At 39.7% G+C, this 23,983-nt stretch overlaps 1 protein-coding gene across 9 annotated transcripts in view; it reads right to left on the bottom strand.

The window, feature by feature from the left end:
- Positions 1 to 1,944: 1,944 nt before the first annotated feature.
- Positions 1,945 to 23,983, bottom strand: part of ZMYND8 (zinc finger MYND-type containing 8) — a 101,319-nt gene continuing 79,280 nt past the window's right edge. For all 9 annotated transcript variants that reach the window (XM_060230842.1, XM_060230841.1, XM_060230839.1 and 6 more), the window contains 8 exons: positions 19,046 to 19,426; positions 17,245 to 17,435; positions 12,373 to 12,453; positions 10,490 to 10,568; positions 9,770 to 10,009; positions 9,496 to 9,653; positions 7,130 to 7,219; positions 1,945 to 3,377 (listed from right to left, as the gene is read on the bottom strand). In XM_060230842.1, the coding sequence (XP_060086825.1) occupies positions 3,276 to 3,377; positions 7,130 to 7,219; positions 9,496 to 9,653; positions 9,770 to 10,009; positions 10,490 to 10,568; positions 12,373 to 12,453; positions 17,245 to 17,435; positions 19,046 to 19,426 (1,322 nt within the window). In that variant the 3' untranslated portion in view covers positions 1,945 to 3,275. The remainder of the gene's footprint in view (positions 3,378 to 7,129; positions 7,220 to 9,495; positions 9,654 to 9,769; positions 10,010 to 10,489; positions 10,569 to 12,372; positions 12,454 to 17,244; positions 17,436 to 19,045; positions 19,427 to 23,983) is intronic.

Genomic DNA, 23,983 nt, shown 5'->3' with positions numbered 1-23,983 from the left:
AAGATAACTGCTATTTTTTAGGTCAGCAACTGAATGTCCTGGAAGGCGGAAATGTCCCCCCACTGGTTTTTGAAAGTTGTAATTTCTGATGTCAGACTTATGTCCATTAATTCTTTGTTGAAGGGATTGGCCTGTTTTTCCAATGTAGAGTCAAAGGGCATTGCTGACACATGATGGCATAAATCATCCTCTAATGCGATTTCAAAAACAATCCCCCATCCCTTTGCAGAATAGATTTTTAAATGTACCTAAAATATGTCTGTCTTTTTTAAGCACAGAACAAATTTTGATTTGAATCACCAGGAAGTGGCTTTTGTTTGAAGTCTGAAACAGGATGTGCCCAGCACTATTCAAACCAAAAGGGTTTTTCACACATTGTCTTAATACCCATGTTCTTGAGACCCTTGGGCAGGTGTGCCATCTGTTTCCTAACTTAGATTGGTAGTCTAAAAGTAAGGCACACACGCTTTGACAGCTCAACCCTAAAACTTGAGATGATCTTCTGTAGCCTCTATTTATCAATTTTTAGGCATCAAAGAGGAAGAAAATATTTAAGGCTGTCTATGATATTATATTACTGGTCCAGGCTGTTTTTATATTGTATAGTTTAACATGCAATACTTTGTTTTAAGGCTGTGGGCTTGGGTCAAGACTCCCCACAGGATCTGGTTTCTGCAGGTCTTTCCACCACTACCACACTGGATGCCATTGAACATATGAACATGCCTTCTACTGAATCAGACCCTTGTTCCATCAAAGTCAGTATTGTCTTCTCAGACTGGCAGCAGCTCTCCAGGGTCTCAAGCTGAGGTTTTTCACACCTATTTGCCTGGACCCTTTTTTGGAGATGCCAGGGATTGATCCTGGGACCTTCTGCTTCCCAAGCAGATGCTCTACCACTGAGTCACCGTCCCTCCCCTCATTATATGGGATCTCCCTGATTTCAGGAGTGGTTTTTTAAAAAAATGGAAGGGAATGAAGAAAGGGTGTTGAGAATGGTTTATTGTGTGAGCTGAGTACCACTGGCAGATATCTGGCTCCAAGTCACTATTTTGTTATTCATTCTAATGAGCCACCTTGAATCAGAATTTTTTTGGAGGAGGGGATTGATAAATTTGGGGGGGGGACCCCAAAACAGTTAAAATAACCCTCCTTAGCTAGGAAAACTGCTCAATGTGCAAAGTATAAGAAAACATACATGATCTGTTTTGCCCTGTGTGTTATCATTGCATGGAGAAGTTGCAATTTTCCTAGGACACAGTGTGTAATGCACACATGAAGCTGCCTTATATCAAATCAGACCATCGGTTCATAAAGGTCAGTACTGTCTACGTAGATTGGCAGCATCTCTCGAGGGATTTAGGGAGGGACGGGTCTTTCATGTAACTTACTGTTTGCTCCTTTGAACTGGAGTCATAGCCCCTCCTCATAAAGAGATTGGATTTATATCCCTCCCTTCACTTAAGAGTCCCTTCCTCTCTCTACAACAGACACCCAGTGAGGTAGATGGGGCTCAGAGAGCTCTTTCAAGAACTGCTCTTGAGAGAACAGCTCTGAGAAAACTGTGACTGACCCATGGTCACCCAGCTGACTGCATGTGAAGAAGTGGGGAATCAAACCCAGTTCTCTCATATTAAGAGTCCACGCTCTTAACCATTACACCAAACCGGCTAGGTTAAAATATGAACAATGTATTCTGTCCTTGTGCATGCCAACATATTGATCACTGGATCTACCAAAGAGCATATAGGTCAAGCAAAACTGTGAAATTTTCAGAAAAGAATGTGTAAATATGGCTTTCTAACAAAAAAGGGAAATCCAAAATGAACTGAAGTTTCTTTTCCCGAGAACAGTTTAAAATTTTAAAAAGAGAAGCCCTGAAAAAGGTAAGGAATTCCAGAAGCACTGGAAGTCACCTGGTTTAGTCTCAGACAAACACAATAATCAAAAAAGATATTTAGTTTAATACAAATTTTATACAAAGAAAATGTGAAAAAATACTTCCATATGCTAAAAGCAATTATGCTTCACAAATAAGGCCAGCTAGGCTATCTTTGACACAACTGCAATTCACAAATATTCTGCTCTTGATTTCTTTTTCCTTCTAGTTTTTTCCTTCCCTCTAATGTGTAGTACTAGCTGGAGACTGTACAAACTGTATCCTTTATAAACAATGGGAGAAATCAACATGACTAAAATGTACAACAAAATGTACTGGAATGATATCATACAATTAGTTTTCTCATATACATACATCACCTTTGCTTTGTTCAATGCTTTTGTATACACAACATACAAAATGGTACTACTGTATAAGTGTAACAGACAGCGTTTTCATGGGTTACTTTCTCTCTCATACTGTACTGTTTCATGCTTACATAAAAACAAAAATTACATAAGACATGCTCTAGCCCAGCACCAATGTCCTTTGCCCACATTTCTTTTAGTAATGAGTCCTCTCTCCGTCTCTAGTTCTTGTTCCCTTTAAAAACATTTCAAAGTCCTTTGGATACATTTTTTTAAAGGAAAACAAAAAGGAAACATCTACTAGGAAGTATAAAAAAAGAAAAACATTTGTCCTCTCTGGAATTATTGATATTATACCACCAGCTACTTGGTATTAAGCTTTCTACCTCCCTTCTCTTAGCATGAATGAAATTTAAAATCTTTTTTTGTAAACAATCTCTCATTTTAAATAAACAACACAAAATATGCCCTTTTACATACTTGAGGCCCAAAGACTGAAGTTTCCTAATTCAACAAATTTTAAATGGCCAGTTCCAGCATGAGTCGCACAAACAGATGTGCAGTCATTGCTTTCATTTCCAAAGGCAAGTTGAGTGGTTCACAGTCTGCTCTTTCTTACATCCTAAAGAGGAAGAATGATTTATGTGCAACTGCAGTTCCCAGAAGACCATTTCTCTTGCTGTTGTTTCTGACTTAACCTTTCCGTCACCAACTTCCAACATTCCTCATACGCTGAAGTCAATACAAATATAAAAAGGAGATGGTACTCTATCATCATCCACAAATTGTACATAATTTACAACAGAAGCATAGATTTACCATGGATCTTAATCAGTCCACAAGCTTTTTAAAGCCATGGCTAATGCTTTACATTAATGTAGTGTAATTAAACGCTTTGTACACACATACAAAGCTAGAAGTCTGAACCTCTGAGGATAACCCAAAGAACTGTGGGATTTTTTTTTTCACATTTCTGTTCCAAATATTATTATTTATTCCTGCAGTCGCCTGGACTCCTTCATTAGTTGTTAGACTCTTCTTACTTGGACAGGCATTGTCGTCTGAACGTACTGAACTCCCGTTCTCATTGCCACAGTTCCAGCTGTAGGGCTGACTACCACAGGAATGGTCTGCAGGTTAAAACCAAAACAGAAAACAGAAATATATATTATGTCAGAGATTGTAAAGCACACAGTCATAGAAATATAGAACTGCTTGTCAGGAGGTATCCTCAGAAAGATACTAGCATACATATACTTACAGAATACAACAACATAAATTGTATGCCTCTGTAACTCTGCCAGTGTAAGCAGATTGCACAGGAAGGATGCATACTGCTACTGCAAATATGGTACTTGAAAAAGCAATGAAAACCCTACATGGAAATATCCTTCCAATCCATCTGCAAATAATCCATTACCAGTGCAGGGAACATTGATCAATATTTTCGACTTACATGGTAATTCCAGAGAGTTAGCCATGTTGGTCTACTGCTGCAAAATTGAACAGGAGTCTAATGGCACCTTAAAGGCTAGTACAATTTATTCCAGCATAAGCTTTCGATAGCCAGAGCTCAACTCTGTCAGTTTTTAAGTTGCCACTGGACTCGTCTTTAATTGTGTTATTAATATGCTATCCTTGCACTTAAAAATGCAATCACTTCATTAGTTAAATAACATATAAACCCAAATTAGCTAGCAAAAGTTGTAAATTAGGAGACGGCCCCTGAATTTAAAGCCTCCCCAAAAGTATTTTTTTTCACAATTCAGCCATCAGGATTATTTCAAAAGTTTAGACAACATTTATTGAAAGCTCTTCCAAAGAAACACTACCAAAAACAAGAATAAAACCTGGAGATTTAAGAATGATGTATATACAAAATTTCCAGCTAGACGCATGGTTAAATTCCAAAGTCGGAAGCTATAGGAAGCCAAATAACCCAAGCATCTTGAAGAGTCTTGCGCATGAGTGCAAGGCTACAACTTCAGCAAAGTATTACATATTATTCAAAAAAGACTAACTAGATTGTACAATTAGCACAAGAGTTACTTTGATGGATCAAAAAAGGTTCATCTCCAACATAATACATTCTTAAGGAATTTTGCCAAAGAGAAACGACCTCACAATGGAGTAGCTTGATTATCTCGCCATTTCCACCAATGGCCTAGCATACGTCTCTACAAAATTCTGGCAATCATGGCAATGGCTAGCCTGTTCACATCAACAACAGATAACCAGACACATACTGTGTCTTAACATGAAAGTTCTATTTTCATTATCATTGCTTAGACTATTGTCCACAAACCCTCTAAAAATGCTGAATGCTTTTCAAAAGGTAACACCACAAGTGTACCTAAAAACACAGAACATTATCATTTCAGAGATGGTATGTTGCATAAAGTACTTTTTTGTGTCCTAAACTTATTGCCAATCAGTTTCACTAGATGGCTATAAATCCAAATAGTACATGAAGACAATTTTGCTGCTTCCACTCCAACAAATCGTCCACAATCTTATAAATGTCTTATCATGCTTGGACATCATGCCATCAAACAGTATGAACATCTACAGAACTAAAGCATTATGATGACAGTATGAAACGAACAGCACAATCCTGAGGGGAGGCCATGAAAGTGCTGAGACAGCCAACCAGCCACTACGTTGAGGCATCTCAGAGATATGCCAACATAGCAACCCACTTCTGCTATGCCACAGCCAGCACCAGAGCAATAGCACTGTGGACCCCTGCCAGAGTAGCACCAACGCAACCCTATGAGCAGGTGTGGGAAGGGACAGGCTTAGGGGCTTGGACCTAGTCAGTTGGCTCCCTAAGTGACTTCTGTTTAGGAATACCCCCCCTCCCAAAGCAGCATAAAGTTATGTCATCAAAAACACAGTGTAGCCAATGGAAAAGACACAATGTCCATCCTCCACTTACAGTTCTACCCACAAGTACGGGATGCCAACTACAGATGGCTGCAGCCAATTACTCCCCTCCAGCAGCAGCCAAACTTCCTCCTAGCCAACTGACCACCTCAGACAGCCTCATTTTGGCTGAGACACCCCTTCATGATCTCTCCATTCCACACCCTTGCATCTCCAGATGCCAGGGCTGCAGTGGAGTGCCAATAGCTGATGCCATGCCTTCTCTTGCATCTAACTTCTTGCCCACAGGTTAGGCTGCTGGTCTTGGATATGGGAGCTGAGAGCTCAAACCCAGGCTCTACCTTTCTTCCCTCTTTTTTGGAGCAGGCTTGGTTGCATGGTGGCAGTACTTTTGGTGCCAATCAGACCCCTGCTAGGGGTACAGGTGGCTGCCCACTATGTGGGTGATGTTCCCCTGTGGGCTATGGAAGGTCACTCAGGCCTTGTGCCTCTGATGGGGCTGTGCCATCATTGGGTCTTTTTTCATTATCCTCTGGCACTCCATAGAGGGTGAATGGCACAGAGGAGCAGGGGCTACATCAGCAGCTATGAATGGCTATGCCAGTGTATGCCACTCAGAGGAATGTCAATGGACACTGCCCCTAATTGGTGGGTGTTGCTATGGTCTCTGGGAAGCCTGACTGGTGTTGCTATGGTCTTCAGGAGGCTCGTTATGCGGTCTGTACCTTGTGGGATGCGGGCACATGCAGGTCCCCGCCCTTGTGGAATGTCCAAAAGGATCTGACCAGCACAGCAGCTATTACATTGGCAGCTGGCTGTCACTGCTACAGCAGCCCTCAAGATTGGACTGTAAATGTACATGCTGTGTACAATATGGACAAATCATTTTAAAATTATGTGATGGGAAGGGCAGAAAATCCCTCAAGGTCCTTTACTTGTTTACCGTTTCAAATGTACCCGAATAAGTAAGACTATGTCGTAAACAGACAGTAGTGCGAATATGGTTCTCCCATATTAAAACTTCAGTGTGGCTCCAGGTTGGTAAAGCAAGCTGCAGACCAACAGTAAAAAACCAAAAAAGAATCACAACCCAACCTGAGCTTGGGAAAAATTCTTTGCCACTCTGAAATACAGTGAGGTGACAGATCCAGTTGTCAAATATAAGAAGTAATATAATGTGAAACTCACCTACTAAGTATCCTCAAAGAAAAAAAAATGTTTGGGGGCATTCTACATCCCAATCTTCTATTTGAGGCAAGTCACTCACGCCTCAAAGAAGTTTCCAAGTTTTTGGACTCATTAAAGATCCAACATAATGTAACTGGTGAGGTATCAGAATAAAAATGGCACAATATGTTTCATCTATTTAATCCAACTACCTTGATTCTGATGAAGTTTTTCCTTCCCAAGGGATTCAGAGTTGATAAGAACTCTCTGCTGGGCACAGAAGTTTTGGGGACTGATGAAGTACTGGAAGCTAAACAGGCTTCACCTCTGCCTAGCATATGGTAATTACACAATGGACATTAAAATGTCCAAAGGATTATTAAATGGGCATGGAATACGATCTTAATCCCTATGCCAGCACCAATATCTTTCTTCTCAGCAGTCCCAATGCCCTGAAGCAGTAAGGCAACTCCAGAAATCAGGAGCATACGTTCACTCATATGGCTCTCGTACTTCAATGTAAACTTGGAGACCTAGTGTTAAATAAAGATTCATTGCAAAACAGGAGGTGGGACTATATATATTTGCAGTGATGTGCACAAAAAGACAGCTGAAAAGATAACTAACTAGATGCTGACTAGACTGTGAATTCTTGCTTGGCCCTGTGATAGAATGTATGGCATGAGGGAGATGGAATGTTGTACAGCAAAACAAGGCATTTTGCAATGCAAACTTAAGATCTGAGACCAGTGAATTCATATCCTGGCTAAAGAAGAGACAAACCCCACCCCACCCCAAATAATGTTTTAATGCCAAGAGCAGTACTTACAATTGTGGGTTGAGTAGTTGGAATATAGGTGGTGGTCTGCGGTACCTGGACCAGTTTTATAGGCTGGCTGCTTGTCACACCTGTTGCTATCTGCAGAGGCAGCACAGGTAACCTCAGTGAAAGGTTCAGCTTTTACATAAAGGCCACCTATTTATTATAATCATTATCATCATCATAGAAATTTGTCAAATGCTTGGCTTGTAGTTAAAATTTACATCTCAATGAATTCACAGGTTACATTTTTGTTAATAAAAACAAAATTCAAAATATGGATTTGAGCATGTACAAAGACTGATGCATCAAAAAAAAGTGTAACAATTGTGTGAAAGCAGTCTGAGATAGCAGGCAGTAGATAGCAGATAGTATGGTGGTAACGCCAGATGATAACATATGAAGAGTTACTGTCAACAGCTGCACTAGGGTTCCAGTTGGAAAGTGAATGCCGGAAGGGTAACATCACTGTTTCCTGAGGTTTTAAAACTGAGCAGCAAGTGGCCACCCTAATCTTTCCTCTCCCTCTAGTGTATGCTATTCCTAGGACCTTTTAAAAAAATCTTAAAATTAAAAAAAAATTAAAACAAAATATGAAGCCAACCTACATTATTTTATGTTCACAAAAAGCATGAGCTCTGGAACAGGTTGTGAATTCTGCTTTCTGAGAGTAGCCAGCTGAGATGCCATCTGGAAACTAACATACTGGGGAACAAAATAACAGATTTTTCTGATATAGTGGTTTGGGATTAAGGGATTAAATATAAAGTAACATTCTATGGCAACTAGTTTTATTTGTTGGAGTTTCAGAAATCTGATGGGGTCTGAACTGGTAGACAATGAAATAAAAGATCTCTGGGCTCATACTGGATAGTTCTGATGTAAATGTTGACAGAAGATGGCAGTGATGAACAAAGCAAAATCCATGCTGAGAATTATTAGGAAAAGTACTGGAAATAAAAGTCAATGTTGTAATTCCCCCAAATGGTGCAGCCTCATTTGGAATACTGTACAGTTCTAGTTGCTGTATATCAAAACAGTATTTCAGAGTTGGGGAAAGTGCAGAGGAGGGCAACCACAATGATTAAGTGGTCAGAGTGCCTTCCCTGTGAGGAAAGGCTAAATAGCATGGAACTTCTCAGTTTAATAAAAAGACTGCTATGGGGAGACACTATAGAGTTTTATAAATTATGCACTATTTGGAGTAACTAGGTGAGATTCTTACTTTTCTATAACAGTGAAATTCAGGGACACCCAACAAAGCTGATAGGCTACAAATTCAAAATACTCAACTAGTAATTAAATTGTGGAAATCACTGCCACAGGATGTAGTGATGGCCATATGCATAAACGACTTTATGGGATTTTAATGGGATTAAGTCAATGGAGGATAGTCCATCTATGGCTACTAGCCTTGATGACTAAAAGGAACCACCACATCCACAGATAACAAACTTCTGAATACTAGCACTAGGAAGTAGCATAAATGGAGGCCTTGGCCTCTGTGCTCTGTTCACTGGCCCTCCAGGACAACCATGTGGTCAATGTGTGAAACAGGATGGATCCAATAGGGCTTTTTTTCTATATCTGTTTAATTAACTTTCATTCTGCCCTTCCTCCAAGGACCTCAGGACAAAGCAGAGATGCTTCTCTTCTTCAATTTATCCACACAACCACCCTCTGAAGCAGGTTAGGCTAAGACAGAGTAACTGGCCCAAGGTCACCCACTGACTTTTAGTTAGGATTTGAGCCTGGATTTCCACTCTAACCACTGCACCACCCAGGCTTCCAGTTGCATGAACCTATTTGATAACAAAAGTATAATGCATTATGTAAATTCTAATTCATATGATTTGCAGAACACTTATAGGCTTCACTTCATTTACCTGAATTAACTACCTGAACTCAGCCCTATAGAACACTCAGCATTTATTTTAATAAAACCACCTTGAATTCACTGTTTAAAGAAAATTAGTATGTAAGATTTTAACAAATAAAGACACAGAACTGTGTATAGATGGGAGCAGCATGAACAACAGTTTCAGAACTAGACTTTGGACTCATGGAAGTGGAACTGGTGTAAGAGCTGTACAAAGCACATGCAACCTGCATTTCAGAAACCTACATGGGAAAAATGCTGACAGGCAATGACGACAAACCAGAGCTGTCACCAAATATGTTCTGAAATTATGTAATTTATTTACATTAGGATGAAAGGAAGGGGCAGTGACCCTCTCCCCCTAAAAAAACCCACCTGGAAACATTTTGGCTCTGCCCTTCCAAAAATGTACCAACACACTGTCAAGGTTATTAAAGTGCAATAATTTGCAAATTCAACACAAAGATAGGTTGCAGCATGGAAAGCAAATACTCACTGTAACACTCTCCTTGCTCTTTTCTACAGTTGTCTCTTTTTCTTTTGGAGTACTGGCCGTTTCTACAGGTGTAGGCTGTGCACTGGAAGCAGGCTGGGATGATTTATTTAATGTTTCTGTGCTAATTTCAGTATCTGTTTCTTGCTGTGTTGCAGTGGCTAAAAAGAAAAAAATTGGAACATAAAATGTCAGCTAGTACTGTGTGCCCAGCCACGTGCTCTCACAAACAGATTAGAAGATAAACAGCTTAACTGTAGTAGCATTGGTGGATTACCTGACTGTGTGCAGGATTTCATATGTTCTGGCCAGTGAGCTTGCTGGCAAGGGTAGTCACAGTAGCTGGTGTTCCAGCAACAGTAGAAGATGGCTTCTTTTTTGCAGTTGGCACACCACTGCTTCTTCTTGGTTTCATCTACTGCTTGTTGCTTTTCCAGCTCTAGCTGCTTCTTCACTTCTGCAATCAAGCGATCTCGTTCCTGCTCTAAACTCTGTCGCATTTCAGCCATTGTGAGTTCTAGTCAACAGATGGACATCATGGAGTAAGCAGTAGGGCCAGTGGTTGAAGAATAACAACCCATTAGAATTCATAGTTAGCTCTAGACAGACTCATGACTTCTGACTGGAAGACAAAAGCCTTTCTATTCTCTAACAAAATATACTGTACTGCAGAGAGCTCCGACTGCCTATCTAGTAATTAAAATTTTGTTCAAATAATCCAAATCACAGTTAATTAAGATCAATTAACAGTATACTGTCATTCATATTGTTTTAAAACTACAGAAAACCATTCTAAATTATATTGCAGGAATTAACTTTAGAACTGCTTATAGACATGAGCAATGCTACGACGTATCATGTCCCTTCGCATTTCCTACTCTCATATAACAACAATTTGTACCAACATAGAGTAGCAACCAGGATATTGCCACAGCCCATTACAAATCCCTCATTTAAGTGGTGACAGCACTGTTATTTGGATCTGCATTTTTTATACCCAGGTTGTGTTTCATTTCTGAGAGTTCCTGCTGGTGTAACCACTGAAGCTTCTCTATTTCAATTCTCAAACGACGAATCTGTAGTATCAAAGAGATAATTAGGGCTGTCAGTCCCTTAAATAACCTGAGCTGATTAGCACTGCAATGTTCAATAGATCAACTGGTTAAATATACTTATGGATAAAACAGAAGAAAACACTTTGTTTTTTGAAAAAAAGATATATGCATTTGTCACAGCAGGCACCTTCTCAGAAAAAGTACTTCCCCATGTATGTGTGAGGAGGACAAATACCTCTTCTGAAGAAAGTGCTTGCAACCCATGGATTTTTTAAAAAGTTTTTCCATTATACTAGATGATTAATCAGGGACAACTTTTTGAAATTGAAAAATTTTAAAGTGATGACTAACACATTAACTGTACTAAATAATGCAGCCCTAGAAATAACGTTTAACAAAAGGGAATATATATACGGCTTGTTTTAAAAGCTCTAAGTGCCTCTAAATTAACCTTTGAAAAAACACAGGACTAACAAACTATCAGATCGCTGTTTTAAATGAGCTGATTAAAAACAATGTTTTCAAAGAAGGCAATACTTAAGAATATTTAATCAATTTCCATTTTCCAATGAAATTCTGCAAATATCACCATTAAGATACCTTGCAGGAATCAATGTAGATTTTATGTTAAAGTTTAGAAATGATCTGAGGCAGAGCTGAAAACAAGACAGCAGACTTTTGGCACTCTGGTAATTCCAACTGTATACAGAATGGAAACAAAAGGAGAGAGAAAATACCACTAGACTCAGCCTCAATTACCCTTCCACAATGGTTTATTCTGCTACTAATTTTTTCCCTTGTTTTACTGATAATCAGCAATATAAATCTATTCAGAGTTACTCCAGTCTATGTTCACTGACTTGAGTCAGTTTAGATTGGAGTACCTCTACACAGGACTGCCATGTACACTTTTAGAAAGAAAATAAAAGATCTTAAAGAAAATTACACTATGAGCTTGAAAAACTGTGTCAGGCAGAAAAAGAGCACCCTGTATGAAGAAGACTTTCTGGGATGTGATTAGCTTAGCATACTATGTAGTATATGCAGCAGGATTAATACATCTGTCTCTATTAATTAAATGCTGGATGGCTTAGCAGATGAGATCTGTCATGGTCTTTGAAACATGAGCAAAAAACTGTCTTACAGAAAAATAGCTTTCTTTAAATATGAAGTTTTTCTATTAAAATATATCAGGATGAACATGCAAAACTTCAGTTAATCATGAATTGCAAGCACAACTCCAGATAACTTGGGCCTTCTAACACAGTTGCCGTAACATATCCCAAATATCTTCCTTTTTCTGGAATATGAGATGGAGTAGAAACAATGCAGGGAGAAAAAATAAGGAATCGGCTAACCCTATCCCTATTTTATTTCTCATCTTTCATGTTAATTCATTTTTCCCAACACAAGATCAGATTCAAGAAATAAATGATATGAATTTAGCTGATTAAAATGCAAACTGTACCTAGCATACTTTGGGTCAACCACTTCAGTAAAGGCATTCAATGTAAGAACAAAAGGACCTAGAAAATCTTAGAATACCTAACTGGCTGGCATTTCAGAAAGCCATGTTAGGATCATTTTAGTTGTTTTTGTATTATTTTATTTATTTAATAAATTATTTATACCCTGTCTTTTTTGTTGGCTCAAGTATGCTAGTCAAGATTACAATAACAGTTTTCAGCATCCAATCAATAGCCTTCATAGTAGATGCAATTTGATTTAGAGCCACCTTGGAAAAGGCACATTTCTGAGTAGGTCTGAGTATTTTTATATTTAATTTTTTAAAAACCACATGAGATTGGTGACAATTGATACTAACCTCAGCAATTGTATTTCCAGTGGTATTTTTGGAAAGGTCATTGTATATTTCAGTCATTGTTCCTTTTATAGCATCCATCATCTGTTAAAACAAAAAAGCCACTATTTATTACTTAGTAATTTAGAAAATTAATTACCAGATGTTATTTACGCTAACAGTAGGTCACACAGAAATGTGAAATAAAAGATGTGGCAAGTGGTAAATTTCTAGCTTTCCATCACACATTGGAGAAAGTGGGATCAGGTCTTTGAATACAAATGCTGTTAACGTATATTGTTCTAGGCACAATTCCAAGTGCTAATGATAACCTCTAAAGTCTTGAAAGTCTTGAACAAGGGTACTAAGAAGCATTTACAGTGCAACCCTAAAGAGAGTTACTCCAGTCTAAGCCCATTCATTTCAATGGGCTTAGACTGGAGTAATTCTACATAAGACTGCACTGTTATTCCCGTATGAACCTGCTCACCAACTAAGATCTTTTGCTAAGGCCTCTCCATTATGTGCCCTCACGTTCAGAACTTGTGCACATGAGAGTTGCCTCTTCCATAGTGGCACCTTGGCACTACCCAAATTCACCTGGCTACTACCCTATCATTTTATCAATGGTAGCTGAAGTTCATCCTGTTTATCTGGTACAGTTGGCTCAGTTTTATTGTCACTGCTTTAATTTGATAGATTACTTTTATTTGTAGACCACTTGTAAATTCTTTTAATAGAAAGATGGGCTTAAAATTTTTGTAAGAACATTGATAAATAAAAATATGTATAAACTCCCCCACATAAAGAGTCCATGTATGTGGTCAGGACTTTTTTTTTTGTAGAAAAGGCCCAGCAAGAACTCAGTTGCATCTTAGGCACCAGCAAGAACTCAGTTGCATCTTAGACACCAAGCCAGCTGCAATTGCATTCCTGCTCAAAAAAAGTCCTGCATGTAGTAAGCTCTGGAATCTCCCCCGGGAGATTTGTCTGTCCTTTCCTGTTGCCATCTTGCACCAGTGGGTGAAAACTTTTTTGTTTCATTTGACATTCCCTCAATGAGCCATCCTTCTCAACCAATGTTTCAATTACTATTTTTATGTTTTGTATGTATTTTAATTTTGTTTTTTGCCAGTTTTAATGATGTGTGTTTTAGGAGGGTAGATTTTAAAATGTGGTTTATCGTGTATGTTTAAAATTGTATCTGTCTTAGTGGCCCTTGCAAGGACAGAAAGATGGTATACAATTTCGTAAATAAAATAAATTGCACATGGAAAGTATTGCCTTGTCTCCAATATGCTTGTTCATATAGAGAGATGCATTCAAGAATGTAAGTATAAATATTGTGCTCTTAAGTGCTATAATTTAGAATTTGGCCATTGCAGAACTGGGCTACACATTACATTCTCCATGTGAAAAATAACTACTTGTGGTCAACCAACATAAGACTTCAGAAGTTAACTTACCTTTGCTTCATTCAGTGTAGACAACTGGGAGGTTTAACTGTGCTAACTGACTGGAAAACAGGGATGTCTGAATATGTCTAAACTACATTTTCTTTTGAAAAAAGAAAACACAATACAGAAAGAATAGGAGGTCCAAGCTGTTTAAAGCATAATTTAAAACCTGAACAAAAATGGGATTACTTACTCATCATCATTGTTCTTCCTGTTGGACTGCCCTGTGTAGTCTCACTATTGGTTATCGTACACGAGCTGTAACACATGGGGAAACTTTCACAGCAGTATTTTAAACTGGCCACTTATGCACTTAATGATGATGTTCAATGAGGCACTTTTTATAGCCTGGCCCATTCATTCATTCTGGAACATCTCCCATTCAGCCTCCAGAAAGGATTTTAGGGTGGACATAGGCTATCCCAATTTATTGGCACAACAATGAATGTTAACACTACAGATAGATTTAGGTGAGTAGCCGTGTTGGTCTGAAGCAGCAGAACAAAGTTTGAGTCCAGTCACACCTTTAAGACCAACAAAGCTTTATTCAAGGTATAAGGTTTTGTGTGCATGCACACTTCAAATACACTAGATATGCTAGAGGTAAGAACTTGTTCAAGGCTAATCTGTAAACTTCAGGACCTAGAAACTGGTCCAAGATCACAGTTCTTTCCATATACCACAGTATATCATTAAGAAATGGCCAAGTAGTGGAGTTTTTCCTTAGCTCTTTGCCCTAAGTATTGATTATCTTGGCTTGCAGCAGCTCCATCTTATCAAAACAGCACCAATTACCCGCAAACACAGAAGAATAATACTTGAACATATATATGTCTGAAAAGGTGAGGGGAATCTAACAGAAATAATGCATTTTGAATATCAACTGGTGCAATGCAGCCCATAGTAAAGTATGCTTAAATCAAGCTAAAATTGATAGGTCCTTTAAGTAACTTGTTTAATAGTAATCTGACAGAAACTGTATATCCATATGCCCTCTGAGGCACTCAGACACTGTGTAATCAGCCATAATTGTTGGTGGGAACTTTCCGTACACATGTCCTCTAGACATGCCAAAAACACTGGAGAAGCAAACTCCGTGCAAACAATCTAATAGCTATTTATTCATGGGACTTTCCTGCCAGCCAAAGCTGGATGGACAACAATTTCCAAGAAAGGAAAGGGACAAAACAGTGGGAGAGAGCCAGGGCATTTTTTTTTAGCAGGAACGTACAGGAACGCAGATCCAAATAGGCAGCCATGTTGATCTGAAGTAATAGAACAAAACAGGAGTCAATTGTACCTTTAAGTTGTACCTTTAAACTAAGTTGGTCTTAAAGGTGAAATTGACTCCTATTTTGTTGTACAGGAACGCAGTTCTGGCTGGCTTGGCATCAGGGAGTGTGGCCTAACAGGTGAATGAGTTCCTGCTGGGCTTTTTCTACACCCCCCCCCCGTGAAACAATGGTGACATCAGGGGGTGTGGCATAATATGCAAATGAGTTCCTGCTGGGCCTTTTCTACAGAAAAAAGCCCAGGAAAGAGGTATGGAAGCAGAAGAGATGGGGAGCAAGTGGGGAATGGCAAGTAGTGGGTAAGCTGATCAGGAAACAAATCAAGTGTGTGTGGGGGAAAACAGATGGAAGTGTGAGAAAAGTGGGAGCAGGGGAACAGAAGGATAAAGGCAGGAGAAGCATGATGAAGGGCAGGAGGGGGATGAAATTTTCCTTCCTTTGGCCGTCCTTAAGGGTTCTAACATGCCACTGTATAAAGCATCCAGGCCCAGAGCTACAGAGGAACATACAAAGCTATACACTATACATCCCTCTCCAGATTTGTTTCTCTCTCTCTTTTTAAGAAAACATGTCTGTAGTCCCTTTACGCACAGAGATACAAGGAAAAATGGACAAGCAGTATCCCACTGGATTGCTTTCTAAGGGATAGGTAAAAGGAAGCTGTAGAAGTTGCCTCTTGTCCCAAGACAGTTAACCTTCTTTTAAATGAACTCATTCTTGTTTGTCCTGTTCCATAACTTTCTCTCTCTTTCCTTCTTCCTGTTTGCTTCCTCTCTCCCATCATGCCAACAGTAGCAGCCAACCGCAAGGGGCAGAAAATCTGAGCTAGATCTGTGCTATTTTTAGATTGTCTCCTCTGTCCAAAGTATGGAATTCACTTCAGGTCAGAGCACAAGAAGAGAAACAATAGCAGAGAACTGTGTGCCCTGTCTCATTTAGACTGGTAATCTTTTTTAAAAAAAATTACCGCTGTCTATCTTACACCAACAGATCTGTTAAAAGTAATAATATGGTCTTAAAGGTGCCACTGGACTCAAACTTTGTTCTATTGCTTCAGATTAACAAGGCTACCCACCTGAATCTGTGACCTAGAAGAGTGGTTCAAATCCCTATTCTGCCACGTAAACTTGCTGAGTGCCTCTGGGTAGTCACACACTCTCTGCCTAACCTACCTCACTTGGCTGTTGTAAAATGGAGAAATAAACTTATCCAGATGCGTAGGGGACCTCCTTTGTGTATATCATGCACTTGAATGAAACATTCCTACTGACATTGGTGAAGTTGTATTTATGAAAAACAAAATGGTTTAGTCCAGGGCTTTTTTTTTTCTGGAAAAACAGGTGCAGGAACTCTCAAGAGGGAAATAAAGGAGAAACACACGGGTGCCCCTCATGAACTTTTAAACTTTTGAGTGTTTTGTTCCCATGACGAGGTTCTGGAACTCTGTTCTACCATGTTCCCTCAGAAAAAAAGCCCTGTTTTAGTCAGTTAATATGATAACAGACAGAGATAACCTCTCTGCTTTTAATGGGCTGCTGATCAATGACCATTGTAGAATCCAGGCCTTAGATGAGCACTTGAAACTTATAATTGTATTCAATAAATTAAGTAACTATAATAATATCAGAAAGGTTCAGGCTGACTGTTATTTCAGGATGATTTACAAGGCCCACTTCACTGTATCTTTAGGCCTCTCATCCCAAAATTCCTGGACCTGAAAACACAGTATGTAGTAGGAAGGAAAAATACTGTGCAAGATAGTAAGGGTAATTATAATTACAAACTGTCATTATGAAGTGTGAACATGCCTCCATACAAGATCAGGAATGCTAAACATCTTCAACGCATTCATACATCTGAACTGGTTTCTTTCCTACATTCCTGTCCTAAATCCCAAGTTCCTGGTTTTTTTAAAAAAAAACAAGGACAAGAAAAATGGTTGTGTTCCTAGCTACACCTTAGCAGCCAGTTTAAAATATTGCTGTAAAGGTTCTTTCATGTGCTTAAGGTTAATCCTTATCCATGTGAAAGCAAGGGAAGAACTGCTCAGAAGAGCAGATAGCCCACTCTGTTGCACATTAGTAAGTGCGTATTTTTCAAGGTAAATTTATTAAAAATATGTTTCTTAAAGACAGAAACGAACTTACTTTACTAGTATACTTAGCAATGTCTGCAGCCACATCTGCTGAAGCTGTTGCTATTGGCAAGTCTGAATTAACTGAAGATGAAAGTGTACTTGCTGATCCAGAACTGGTTACTATAGAAACAGGCTGAGTGCTTGTAACCAAGGTGATTGTTGATGTTGAAGTACTTTGAGTAATTTCCTTTTGCTGCACAGCTAAGGAGATAAAACATAATTTTTCAAGTGAATATTTCTATGCTTTTGAAAAACCAAACTCTTTACTAAATATTACTAAACAATCTTTTAACTGTATTCTTAACATTTACGTGGGGATATCTATGCATGACACCATGTTAACACCACTCACAGCAATGGTGGCATATCACACTTTGTAACACTCTGCAAACAGAGCATACTTTCATTGAGCCTTATATTTTTAATTGAAAAATGCATATGCCTGGGGGAAGAAAATATGAGAACAAGGCAGTTAGGAACTGGGGTTTTTTAGTCACATAAGCCCATAGACTGCTACATCATGCCCTGGGTCAGTCACACTCTCAGCCTAACCTACTTCACAGGATAAAATGGAGAAGGGGTGTAGAATGAACCAAGCTACACCATAAAGTTAGTCTTTGCATTGTTTCCTTCCAACTTTCAGTGTTTCTGCAGTTACTCTAAGCCCCAATCACAGCATACGTAACTGTTCTTTACAGAGATATGTGTGACACTTAAATCTGACAGTAATCAATTAACTACCCAATAGGTTTATAATACAAGAGGAATAACAAATAAGAGATACTGCTGTGTATATACACACTACAAATTCATCCTGATTCAAATTATGCCTTATCCCTGAAGTATGTTATTTTTTTAAATCAATAAATATTGATGATGATAGTTTTATCCCCCATATTACCTGCTTCGGCGGGGAGGGCGGGATATACCGTATTTTTCGGTCCATAAGGCACTCTGGACCATAGGACGCACCTTCCTCCTGGGGGGCGATCCGCTGCCTCCGCCTCCAATCCCGGCGCTTCCCCCGCGCCTGCCTGCCTGGCTCCAGCTCTGCTTCCAGCAAGCGCTGGGATCGCTCCATGCTGCCCCCACCACAAACCCAGCGCTTTGCGAGAGCCGGCTGCGGAGGGGGCAGCGTGCTTCCTCCGTGCCTGTCTGCCTGGCTCCAGCTCTGATGCTTACAGCAAGCGCCAGGATCGCTCCCTCCGCCCTCCGACCCTGACGCTTGCTTTAAGCATCAGAGCTGGAGCCAGGCAGACAAGCACGGAGGAAGCACACTGCCCCCTCCGCAGCCGGCACTCGCGAAGCGCTGGGTTTGCGGTGGGGGCAGCGTGCAGCGATCCCAGCGCTTGCTGGAAGCAGAGCTGGAGCCAGGCAGGCAGGCGCGGGGGAAGCGCTGGGATCGGAGGCAGCGGATCGCCCCCCCCCCCCCCGAGAAAGGTACATCCTATCGTCCCTTCGCTCCATAAGACGCACACACTTTTCCTCCCACTTTTTTTTGGGGGGGGGGGAGTGCATCTTATGGTCCTAAAAATACGGTAAATCAAATAAAAGAATAAAATAAAATACTACTACCCAATTAGAAGTTAATCTTTTAATATAATCAGCGTCCCTTTATAATATTAATTAAATAATTTAAAAAGTCAGTAGAAGCATGATCCAGATAGCTGGATTCTAAATATTATTGAGGACTACACCACAGCTCATTTTTGCATCTTCAAACATTTACAAGAACCATACTGATGGAAAAAACCATGGTCTGATGACAGTGAGTCCAAGAACCAGCGTGAAAATACAGCAATGGGGAATACCTTTTACTGCCTGCCTTGTCTGGTATCTTGTTCCTTGGGAGGACTGGGGTTGTTGTTGCTGACTCTGTTGTTGTTGTTGCTGCTGCTGCTGCTGCTGCCTTTGCACTTTTTGCATATGCCATTTCTGAGAAGAAGTCTGAAATTTGTTTGAGGAATTCCACACGACCCTCTGGACGGCAGGAGCAGTTTCCTTTGGCAGAAGCAGCCTTTGCTTTTTCACCGGGCTCCCGGTAGCTGCAACTGGAGTGCTCACAGAAGAAGTTGTGCTTGTTGTAGCTGTGACACCAGCTGGAGGAGTTTGGGATGCTGATCGAGTAAGCACCTGAGTTTCTGCTGGAGGTTGACTGCTCACATTTGAGGAAGGGGTAGGTTTAGCAGCAACTAAATGCAAAGGGGAAAAATGATACTGACTTTAATAACTCTGAATTATCACAATTAGGTGTTACTGGGGAAGGATGGAGAAGAGTCAAAATTTTCAGTTCTTTTCCAAAATTGGTAGGGTATTTTACAAATGTCAGATCTGTAAAAGCCATCTAATTTCTTCATTGCCAGAAGAAAACTGTTGTAGTAACAACACTCTGTCCCTAGAAGCTAAAATGACTAAACTGAGACTTATCCTACTTTGGTTATAATCACCGGAAGCCAAAATTTGCTGGTAGAGACAATAATGTTAGGAAAAGTTGAAGGAAAACTTCAAAAGGAAAGACCCAAAATGAGATGGATTAATTCCATAAAGGAAGGCAGTCCTCAGCCTGCACAACCGCACAACCTAAGCAAGGTTATTATTGATAGGGTGCTTTTTTAGCCAGGTTGTACCATGCAGATACATTTTGCTCCTGGAACCTCTCTCTCTAGCAACCTTTTGTTTTGACACCTCCATAACTTACAATGAAATATTTTTATTCTCTCGTATCATTCAGATGGCTTCTAGAGCTGCTGTCTTTTGATCCACATTCATATTAGGTCCTGGAATGTCTTCATTCGATTACGGAATGGAAAAACAGAAACAATATTGAACTGTGTATACCTGAAAGATATCTTAGCAGACATGTTGGGCTGTGCTGATTCAGGCAAAGTCCACAAACTTTTAAATGACAGTTGCTCTGAGGTAACTTTAATGATAGCTAGATTTCTTCAACAGGCCATGGAAATACGACAGAGAATGGTTCTGGAATGACCACATTTTATTTGTTTTAATTATTTAATTTGGCTAAACTCGACTCATATATATTTTAATTATTTTATGTATATTAGCTCCCTATGTACTCTATAATCTAGGATTTTATATTATTTATATTGCTATTTTACTGCTAAATCTGTTTTATGCCAATAAAGGCTTGCTGTTGCTGTTGAACTGTGTTCCCTTTCAAAAAAGAAGTCTTGGTACAATAATCATTGGTACTTGATTATGAGTTTTATCCCAAAGGCAATATTCTAGATGAGCCGTCCCAATATTCAAAATGGCAGCATCAACTGGGACACTTCCATCGCCATATTCATTTCCTGGGCCAGAAGGCTTAGAAGGACCCAACATTAATCATACTCATTCCACCTGTTTTGTTCAATACCCACTGGAATCCAATGAGGTGAGCTCCAAATTTTGAAAAGGATCAAATATATTTAAATGTAGCAGCAACTGAAGAGCCTCCTCAAGAATATCCTACTGAAAAATGTCCACTGTACATATAGCAGAGTATACCCATATAAGAGGAGGAGGAGGAGGAAGACTGGTTTACTTTGAAGAAAAAAAATTGGTTTGAAAAGGTTAACCCATTTTAAGTAGTTTTAAAATGCTGCACAAGTTATTTGAGTCTTTTTATGTTATTAGATAATCAATACAGAACTCTGATGACACAGCTGCTCTGGATTATCCATTTATCTAAAGATTTTAAAGCAAATTTTGTATCAGTATTCACATTTAGTATAGGGGAAGGCACTGTGTAGCAACAAATTCCCAACTGGTCCATCAGCAGCACCAACTATACCACCCAGACTTTCTAAGCTCCCAATTCAGTTTTACTTTGCAAGATTCCTTCCCTAGTCTATCATAATGAATTCTTGTCTCTTTAATGAGTACATACTTCTGTGTATGCCCCACTTTTAGGGTGACACTATTTTCCAGCAGGACTCCTGAACTTTTTGTATTTTCCCCTATTAGCAGGTCTCAGGGGCTATGACAGAATAAAAAGGGTCACATAAGATTTTTCCTGCAGATGGGAACTCTTCTTGGAAGAATTCCCAAGGTTAGTAAACAGATTATCTAGTAGATTACAGTTTTCCTGACATTTCTTTAAATGAGCAAAACATTTTAAAATGTTGTTGTTATTTAATTAATTATAATGCTTCAGTGAGGAAATGTGTGAGCTAGTTAATAGCTGCTTTAAAAAAATTAAAAATCAAAACACTAGAGTATTAAAATAGTCTAAACTGAGTAGTTTGAATATATTTGCACAGCCCAACTACAACCTGCTGAACTGGGGTACATTTGATGTCGCTCTCTGTGTTACAGAAGATATCTCTGATCTTAAGATTCCTCTAATTGTGTAGGTTAGTCAAGCAATGTACTAGTTGAGCCATTACAAGAGTTTTAAAGAACCTCAAAATTCAAATAACAAGATTACAGGACTGCAATTGAAATGAAAATATCCCTTTGTCTCTGACCTGGAATTTCATAATATCCAGTCATAGTTAATAATAACCACATATACATACAAACCAGAATAAATCAGACACAGAATTCACATGTAAGAGAACAGAAATGCATGCTTCTTATAGACTATCCCCTAAATCATGGTTCTACACTGCATTTGTATCAGGACTTTGTTGTCTAAAAACAACAATAAACAAGTTTTTATAAGCAGAATTTATTTTTAATCCCATCTGAGATATATCAGTTTTTTAAAACTCTGCAGATTCTGTGCTTCTCATGTTGCTCAGTTTAAACCATCTATTTTTTAGCAGCCAGGTAAACTTCTACAGTGACCTATGTTGCCATAAGAGACTAGCAAAATAGTTGGGATAGGGCCTGAACTAGTACCCTGTGTTGTGCTTGGATATCACACAATACAAGCAGGGACTTGGGAGACTTGTTTGAAGGGGAGATCCTGTTATTTTCACACACACCCCTCACTAGGACATCCACTGTCTGAGATGCCTGCTCATCAATCAGCCTGCAGCACTTCCTCATGGGGGGGGTTGTCCTCCCATTCCCCCATCACCACTGCCTCCCTCAGGTGGGTGGTGGAGGAAGCTACCACTTCTCCCTTGAGCACCTGCCTGGCTTAAATGGTGACAACATTCCCTCCTTCCTCTTCCTTTTCCATCTCCCATGAATACCCCCCACCCAGGATAGACAAGGCACAGCTCTCTACTGGTTGCCTCCACCACAGAGAGAGTGAATGAGGTGGTATCTGGCTTCTGCTCCATCTGAAGGCCTGCAGTCTCAGTTTCTGGTCACCCTAGAGCCATCCAATATGGGAGTAGCCAGCCCCCCATCAGTAAGTCTGTGGTCAGTGGGACAGGACTGTGTGCCCCCACTAGATTGTTGAAAGGTATTTCTTCTATATACATGGTCCCAAATCATAAGATATCATAAACTGCATCTGGAGACATGCTGAGAATTTGATATAACACAAGGACTTGGAGGGAGATCTTGTTTTCCCCTCCCCCACTATTTCTTCTTTCCCTCACCCACCCAATAGCTTCTCCCTTTGCTTGCATCCTTCTCTCTTGTCCACTCACCAGCCAGCCAGCCTACTTTTACCTGCTCCCTCTCTTCAGCTTTCACTTCTTCCCTCACTCTGGAAGTCTCTACCTGGAAAAGCAATGGTCCAGCTGTAAGGTACCGGCAGCTGGGCCAGACTGAGTTGAGTAACCTGTAAAGATTTGAGAAGGACTCCTAATTTCCCCCTGTATCCCATTTTCTATGTTATTTCCTCTTTCCCTTTTCCTAGCAACCCCCATAACTTCCTCTCCTCCCCACCATTCACTAACCTACCTTTTATCTGCTCCCCCATCTCCAGCTATATACATTATGAACGTCTGGGTCCAGTGGCACCTTTAAGACTAACCAAGTTTAATTCAAAGTATAAGCTTCTGTGTGCAAGCACACTTCTTCAGATACAAACAATAGAACAAAATCTCAAGTCTTGCTTACAGGAAAATATAGGGTGATGACAGCCCTTAGGAAAGGCCAAGATGCATAAATTGAGCAGACATAGAATCACATGGCTGGTAAGTTCAATGAATGGCAGCAAATTAGCATGTAAATGATCACTGATCTTATCGGCCACCTGATCCTCCCCTGTAAGTAGGACTTGAGGAGATTCCATTTCAGTGTTTTTATCTGAAGAAGTGTGCTTGCACACAAAAGCTTATACTTTAAATTAAACTTGGTTGGTCTTAAAGGTGCCACTGGACTCAAACTTTGTTCTGCTGCTTCAGACCAACACAGCCACCCACCTGAATCTGTACATTATGATACAGGATGTTGCAATCTAGAGTACAATTACAAAATTTCAAGTGAATGAGTTTTCAGGATATAGTTATCCAACCCGTTTTGCTCTCCACTTCTCTTTCCTCACTACTCCATGCAATTGTGGACAACAGCTACCTGGCAAGGGATGTGATGTCACAGTAAGAAGATAAAGAAAAAAACACTGTGGCTAAATTCACATTATGGATTTCAAGCGTGGGAAGGAAGAAAAGTTTAAGCATGTGCGCACACACCACACTTGTGACTGTGTAAATTGGCTGAGAGCAGAATTCAAATCAAAGGAGAGCGGAGGAACAGTGTTCCTTTATATTTATTTATTTGATTTCTAGCCCTCCCTCCTCTGCACAGCAGGCTCAGGGAAGGTTACAACAGTAAGTAAAACAATATAATAAATACAATTTAAAATATATTAGTCATTTAAAAACCTGTATAACTTCAGACAA

This window comes from Heteronotia binoei, chromosome 2 (assembly GCF_032191835.1).
Source record: "Heteronotia binoei isolate CCM8104 ecotype False Entrance Well chromosome 2, APGP_CSIRO_Hbin_v1, whole genome shotgun sequence".
Taxonomy (NCBI): Eukaryota; Metazoa; Chordata; class Lepidosauria; order Squamata; family Gekkonidae; genus Heteronotia; species Heteronotia binoei.
Note: the sequence above shows the minus strand (reverse complement) of the source record. Positions and strands in the feature narration are given on the sequence as shown.